Below are 8,205 nucleotides of genomic sequence, written 5' to 3' on the forward strand. Positions count from 1 at the left end.
TGCCGAGTGTTTACAGTTCGGTGCATATTACGACTGTGTGAGCCCAATCGAGTAATTTGGAGGTAATTTTTCAGCATCTGGATATTTTGGGCAACACCAGTCAACATTGTGCGGAGTTTTCTTTTAGCTATGGGATGAAACCGAAGAACCTAACGGAAACCCATGCAGAACAGGGAGAGAACATGAAACTATTTTTGTTTGACCAGGTATGGTCCACTGAGCTATATAGCTCTTTTTCAGAAGCGACCTGGCCACAAATGATAGATGCAGCTAATTCGGCTGTGACGGTCCCACCTGATGACGGAGACTTGTGTTGCCTCCGAAACGTCGTGATTTTTGTTTTTATTTTATTTTATTTTCATTAATTTTGATGTTTTACCTACGTGACTTTACCGAAAAAACCTAAGAATATGATAGATCTAGATTTGAAGTTTTCGTGACTGCAAGAATCCATACTCTTTATTTCTTTCGGTAAAGTCATGTATTCTTATTTTTCACAAATGATAGCTCAATTAATTGGAGATTTATAGCAGCCAAATACCACTGTTCTAAACGCATGTTTCTAAATGTGGATGGAAAAACCGGAGGACCCGGAGAAAAAAATCCATGCCACCACGGGGAGAACATGCAAACTCCAAATATACAGGCGTCAGGGTCAAACCCACGACCTCCTGTATACCAGACGAGGTAGTTAATATCTCGCCACCGTGGCACCCCTAACATACAAACTCAACACATAAAGCTGCCCGAGTCGGGAATCGAACTCGGACCTTTCTTACTGTGGAGCGAAAGCATTGCCATTGCGTCACCCTAATTGAACTGTGCCACCCTTATTGACTTAATTCAATATAATCGGTATATAGTACTTAAAATTGTACACGTCAGACAGACACATTTTCAATGCACAGAATTTAAATATTTTTTCGAAGTAGCTGTCTATTCTTCAAACTGTATTTTTTGTAGGAATTCGGTTTAGACACGTCTAACACGCACATATAATGATGAATGAGCATCCTGTTTCCTTTACATGATTGTTTGCGGGGAATTAATTCACTGTAGTGTTATAATTTTGCCATTCAAATGAGGCAAAAAGCCACCGACTGGAGCTTCACGTTTCTCACCATTGTTTTCTTTCCAGGAGCGAAAGTGTTTCGTGTTCCCAGTGCCAGCTGAAGCACAACACCTGGAGCACCTTGAGGAGCTACCGGACGACAGGCTCAACCCAAAGTTCCTCAGCGTGGCCGACAATTTAATTAAGTACATCTTGGATTCTGCCAAAGTCAAGCACGTCTGCGGAACAGTCATCTCCACCCACAGTAAGGTCGCTTGTGTAGGCTGCATGTAGGTGAACGCTTCACGGTCGGCGCGCCTTCAGATGTTGCGGATCTCATGTGGCGTGTCTTAAAAACACATGTTCTCCTATAACGCGGTGGTAGTTGCGTTCCTGAAGAACATCGCGTTGTGGAAAAATTGTTTTGTCATAAATTAAAAATAATATAACGTAAAGCACAGTCTGCGATAACACGTGAGATACGTACACAGGCTGAACAAAGACCGAGGCACGTGGGTTGCATCTAGAAGCATCCAGCAGCATATCCAATGCCTTGTGTGATGCGATGCCGAGGCAGCCTTACGACCGCTTATTCCTACTCGCGCGACATAGTTCTGTTCACTCAATCGTGTTATATCTCATCCGCATCCGCACTCCGAAAAATGTGTTCCCCCTTAATACATTCATTGCGTTCTCTACAATTTGTGTTATGAACACACCCGACGTTACAGGAGAACAGACTATAAATACTCAAAGCAGGGGGGGCCTCTTTCAGGACATATGACTTCCTTGTCAGCTCTCCCTCCTGACTTCTAATCATACCCTGGAGCCTCTAAGCTGGAAAATGGCCTGGTCCCTCTTCCCTCTCTCATCGCACAACCACTGGTACTCGCAGGGTTGACATTGTTGGGCACACTTGGTGACCATTACCCTCGCTCCAGTCGCATCTGTCTTGTAGCGTTGTTCGTGGAGTTCGCCAATCATCTTTTGTCATTTATTTTTACTGCTTGTGAAAATAACTGTGTCATCAGCAAATCTGAGCTGGCTAATGCTTTCTCCATTTACGTTCCACTTTTTTTCATGCTTTCATTTCTCCATTCTGACGTTTTGCCGCACGCACTTGTGTTATCTCAATAACGTTTGTCTATTAAAATGCAACACAGCTTCATGCGTCTTCACGAACCACCAACCGGCTCCTGAAAATATTTCACTTTTTCTTTGTCGTTTAAGCTTTCATTGAACTGGTGGAGCAGTATGCGTCAGCTCAGCGGGCGCACGCATTGCCCTGCATGGAGAGCGCCCTCGTGCAGGTGGTGACGCTGGCGAACCGGCAGGCCAAGGAGGCGGCGCTAGCACTCTACCGGGAGGCGATGGGCCCGGTCGCGGAGCGTCTCTCTCTTCCCACGCTGGAGCTCAATGCGCGGCACCAGGAGGGCGTGGAGGCGGCCGTTGCGCTGTTCCACGGCCGCTCTGTGCTCGACAAGGACCACGCTCACGAGAAGGAGCTCATGGTCAGTTTGAGTTTCAGCACAAGTTCTTTTTTATCTCTGTTCGTCATCTTTCTTTCTGTTTTCTAAAAGTATAATAATGTCTTTTTGGTTCTTTCGGTAAAGTCACGTAGAAGGGAAGTAATAAAATAATAAAAATAAAACATAATACAATAATTCTCACGACGTTTCGGCCACAACGCAAGCAGCCGTCCTCAGGTGAAACCAGGTCTGTCGAGGCGACAGCGTCTGAATGAAACAGCACAAGTGCTTGGAGCATATATATAAGCTGTGTTGGAAGGGGGGGGGGAAAGGGCGCCTTGACAAAAGAATTTGCATATCAAGAGGAATTTTGCATATTTATGGGAAATGCAGGTATGTGATTAGTACTACTTATGTCCGTGCATTATGCAGGATTAGCAGCATCCAAGGGAGGGGATATGGGAAATGCAGGCAGGTATGTGATTAGTACTACTTATGCCCGTGCATTATGCAGGATTAGCAGCATCACAGGGAGGGGAGAGGGGTAGCATTAACAAAGGGAAGAAGTGTTAATAGTATGTAGCTGCAGTAACTAAAACCACCACGTAAACAACTAAAGTATAAACTACATATTATCATTATTATACTAAATATACTCTACAATAAGCTGAGTTACTAACAGTAAGTAATACATTACAATTCTACGTCGTAAAAAAATAATGTTTCCATCTAAGCTTTATTCTCTTACATCACACGAGTCTACACCGTACTATATACTGCCATAGACAAACCCAACATTAAATTATATACTGTATTGCTATAAACCACCCTATACCTTATACATTGTAATATTACACTATGTATTATTCTACCCACCCTAATGTATATCACACTGCTGTATATTCACTATACAATTACGATACTATATATTACTTTGTACATTGTATTAAGCATATACATTTGTATACTATTTGTTATTATACATTGTACCGTTGACCGTCGTGTGAAAGATACTAAGAGGAAGAAACAAAATATGTCAATGCAGCGGAGCAAAGAATCCATTCCCTGCGAAGAATACAATGCCAGTGAGTGGAACGCGGTCTGAAAGTCACCGTAAACGCGAACACAATCAGTTAAGATCCGAAATGGTTTATTGCGTCCTTCCAATGATTGCTAAGCCAGAATCCATCTTCTCGGTTGAAATTGTCTCTGTGTTTGTATATGTGGATCGCCTCATGAACGAATCTCTCATGGTAGCCAGATGGCTTGCAGAGAACCTCTGTCTTGGAGAAGTCAATATCATGTGAGCCCACTGAATTGTAACAGTGATCTGCCACGGCTGAGGTGTTTGTCCTACCGTGTTTCAAGTCTGCTTTATGTTCATGGATGCGGTCCGAGACATGTCGTTTGGTTTCTCCAATGTAACTGCTACCACAGAGGCAACTTAGTTTGTAGACGCCAGGGTACTGTATGTCTGGAACCTTGTATATGTGGATCGCCTCATGAACGAATGTTCATGAGGCGATCCACATATACAAGCACAGAGACAATTTCAACCGAGAAGATGGATTCTGGCTTAGCAATCATTGGAAGGACATAATAAACCATTTCGGATCTTAACTGATTGTGTTCACGTTTACGGTGACTTTCAGACCGCGATCCACTCACTGGCATTGTATTCTCCGCAGGGAATGGATTCTTTGCTCCGCTGCATTGACATATTTTGTTTCTTCCTCTTAGTATCTTTCACACGACGGTCAACGGTACAATGTATAATAACAAATAGTATACAAATGTATATGCTTAATACAATGTACAAAGTAATATATAGTATCGTAATTGTATAGTGAATATACAGCAGTGTGATATACATTAGGGTGGGTAGAATAATACATAGTGTAATATTACAATGGATAAGGTATAGGGTGGTTTATAGCAATACAGTATATAATTTAATGTTGGGTTTGTCTATGGCAGTATATAGTACGGTGTAGACTCGTGTGATGTAAGAGAATAAAGTTTAGATGGAAACATATTATATTTTTTACGACGTAGAATTGTAATGTATTACTTACTGTTAGTAACTCAGCTTATTGTAGAGTATATTTAGTATAATGATGATACTATGTAGTTTATATTTTGGTTGTTTACGTGGTGGTTTTAGTTACTGCAGCTACATACTATTAACACTTCTTCCCTTTATTAATGCTACCCCTATCCCCTCCCTGTGATGCTGCTAATCCTGCATAATGCACGGGCATAAGTAGTACTAATCACATACCTGCATTTCCCATATCCCCTCCCTTGGATGCTGCTAATCCTGCATAATGCACGGACATAAGTAGTACTAATCACATACCTGCATTTCCCATAAATATGCTAAATTCCTCTTGATATGCAAATTCTTTTGTCAAGGTGCCCTTTCCCCCCCCCTTTCCAACCCAGCTTATATATATGCTTCAAGCACGTGTGCTGTTTCATTCAGACGCTGTCGCCTCGACAGACCTTGTTTCACCTGAGGATGGCTGTTTGTGTTGTGGCCGAAACGTCGTGAGAATTATTTTATTATGTTTTATTTTTATTATTTTATTACTTCCCTTCTACGTGACTTTACAGAAAGAACCAAGAAAATGAATCCCTGCAGTCACGAAAGCTTTAAATAGAAGTATAATAATGATCATAAATAATGTGTAATGCGCACGGTTTTCGTTCACTCTGAGAGAAAGAGAATACATTTGGAGGCATTGGAAACCACAGGCAAGCAGTAGGGCAACCTCGAGCTGGTGCCAACAATTTCTTGAGCTCTGTGGTTCAATATTGGGATGTTTGGCCAAATTAATCACCCTTAATCTTAAGCTCAATATCGCTGCTGAGCATATAGTATTACTGTAGAGCTGAAATGAACAGCTGACGCATTCATAATTTAAAATATATTGAATACTTGATTACTCAAAATGCAATTAACAATGCCTGATATTGCACATCTGCTGCTGATGTCATTGATTTTGTTGTTCCTTCTGTAAAAGAGCTATATAGCTAAGTGGGCCTTACTTGGTAAATAAAAAATAGTTTAGTAGTTGTAAATAATAACTTTGTCTTAGTTTAGAGAATCTGGGTTTTGCTCTAAATGTACTTTCTAGGAATAACGACAGCATAGTCCGTACACAACATACGACAAATTTAGATATGGATGCCACGTTACACAATTTATTTTCAATATCTGAATATCTCTGCTCTAATTTAATTTTAGAAAGAAATCACTGAAGTTTACAAGGGGCTGATTATGAAAAATGCAGAGGCGTCACAATGCAAGTGTAAGGAACGCCTTCTGCAGCTGTACCAGCCCATTAAAGTGAAGGTGCAGCAGCGTGAATTCTATCGGCCAGGAGGCTTCCAGGAGTACCAGGCCTTGATGGAGAATCTCCAAGAAAACTACAACAGCACCCCAGGACTGGGCATGGCGGTAAATCCCTTTTAAAGCCTCACCTGTTGCATTTCCACCCCCATTGTCAATCAAGTCATTTTAAATACATGTTTTGAGAACAAGACCTGCCACGGTGTAATGGTGAGAACAGTGGACTTACAATCAAGGGGTGCATTCAGTGGGCAGAGCGCGATAGACGTTGGCTCTTATAGAGTGGTGGGTTTGGATGCTAAGTGCATTGTGGTTGCCTGATGTCACACCACAACCATTGAGCCCGCGTGTTTCATCCACGAACCCGAGAGTTCGCAGCAAGGTACGGCGCCTCCCATTGGCTGGATTGTGAGATGCCCATCTCACTCTGAGCGAGGGAGTCCATTGTAATGGCGGCCTCCAAACTTTGTCTTGTACCATGCTGCCCTAATGTTGGGTTTCTGTTCTAGCAGCCGGTCCCACCTTCACACACGTGTCACATGCGCTCTTTCATGTTGTTGTCTTCCTATCCGGGTTACCGGGCTCCGCTTTCGTAATTGTTACAGCTGGGTCGGCTGATTTTTTTTTCACGAGGCGGGGGGGGTAATGTAGAGGAGTAGTCAGGGACATTACGTCATGCGGCCCTTCCGGTGTGATGACGTCACGGGAAGTGACGTCATGCATAGGGGGCGGGACGACAGCGTCATGTCTCCCGGGGGTACTTAAGCTGGAGCCCGTGACGTGAGCGGGGTCGTCGCAGTGAAGGGTGGAAGTTAGATCCTGGGGAAGGGCTGACGGAGCCTAGAAGGGAACCAGCACTAGTGTAGTGGTGATACGCGCTGGGTGTATATGTCGTGTGCCAGCGCGTATGTACGGGTGTGTGTGTGGTGACGCGCGCTGACGGGGAGGAGCAGGCGTCAGTGCGCGGGTGGGGGTAGTGCTGCTGATTGGCTGTGTGCCGGTGACGCGCCCAGAGGGAGTGATCGGGTAGCAGCGCGGTGTGATTGGTCGGGGAGTGGAAACACGCGCTGAGCGGAACCGGATCGTAGGGATAGCGCGTGGGGATTGGGTAACTGAGGAGCGGTGCCGACGTTGAGGTCCGCATCCGCTCCGTCTCCCGGGAAGAAGGGGTATATAAGGTGATGCACAGAGGAGCAGGGGAGAAGTGGAACCATCTAAGAATGAAGACGAAGGTGCAGAGATAGAGCCCGGAGAGGAGAGTAATGGAGAGGAGAGGAGAGTAATGGAGAGTAGAGGAGAGTAAGGTATAAGTGTGTAGCCAGCGAGAGAGAACGGTCTACACGAGCTGAGTAATGTATAGTGTGTAGCCAGCGAGAGAGAACGGTCTACACGAGCTGAGTAATGTATAGTGTGTAGCCAGCGAGAGAGAACGGTCTACACGAGCTGAGTAATGTATAGTGTGTAGCCAGCGAGAGAGAACGGTCTACACGAGCTGAGTAATGTATAGTGTGTAGCCAGCGAGAGAGAACGGTCTACACGAGCCGAGTATGCATACGGTGTAGCCAGCGAGAGAGGAAGGTCTACACGAGCCGAGTATGCATACGGTGTAGCCAGAGAGAGAGATGCAAAGTCTACACGAGGCGAGTGGAGAGTGTAGCAGAGGCGCAGAGTCTACACGAGGCGAGAGAGGAGTGTAGCCGAGGCGCGGAGTCTACACGAGGCACAGAGAGCCGGCAGCACAGAATCCAGAGTCAAGAGAAGCGCATTGTGAAGAAGAGAGGCCACGCGTTGTATTGTTACAAGTCAAGATTTAATAAAAGAAGTGTGTTCCCGTCAAGGAGTTTCCTGCCGTCATTTTCCAATACTTCATCTGGCGTCAGAAGTGAAACGGGCTTCCAAGTATGGAGACGAGGAAGACCCGTAGGACCCACGGGATTGACCGCGAGGAAGACCTGGACGACTCGGGGCCGCTGGTGGCGGGGGGTGAGGAAGAGGACTTGCCCACGCTGCAGGGTCCGTCGACGGCGCCGGCCGAGCGACCGGGGACAGACGCCGGGCTTCGTGAGGCGCACTCCCGACTGGCGGAGCTGCTGCTCGCCGCCGCGTCCATCTTGGCGGAGATCAGCTCGTCGGGAGGAGCGGGGACGGTGGGGGACATTTTACAAGGTCGCCCCGCAGTTTCCCGCCAAAACGAATGGGGGATTCCCGCCATTGCGCCTGGGCCTACTTTTGGCGGGAACGGCGAGCGCCACGTGGTGGTGGGTTCCCAAGCGCGCGCATCGACGTCATCAGCGCGCGAGGGGGTCCGCCATCTTACGTCTGCTGCTGGA

At 45.7% G+C, this 8,205-nt stretch overlaps 1 protein-coding gene across 1 annotated transcript in view; it reads left to right on the forward strand.

Moving 5' to 3' along the window:
- The window catches only part of LOC144950353 (guanylate-binding protein 2-like), a 30,169-nt gene extending 24,171 nt beyond the window's left edge, over positions 1-5,998 (forward strand). The window contains exons 5-7 of the mRNA XM_078880469.1: positions 1,139-1,316; positions 2,282-2,562; positions 5,771-5,998. Coding sequence (XP_078736595.1) covers positions 1,139-1,316; positions 2,282-2,562; positions 5,771-5,998 — 687 coding nt within the window. The remainder of the gene's footprint in view (positions 1-1,138; positions 1,317-2,281; positions 2,563-5,770) is intronic.
- The last annotated feature ends 2,207 nt before the right edge of the window (positions 5,999-8,205 follow it).

This window comes from Lampetra fluviatilis, chromosome 57, assembly GCF_964198595.1.
Source record: "Lampetra fluviatilis chromosome 57, kcLamFluv1.1, whole genome shotgun sequence".
Classification (NCBI taxonomy): Eukaryota; Metazoa; Chordata; class Hyperoartia; order Petromyzontiformes; family Petromyzontidae; genus Lampetra; species Lampetra fluviatilis.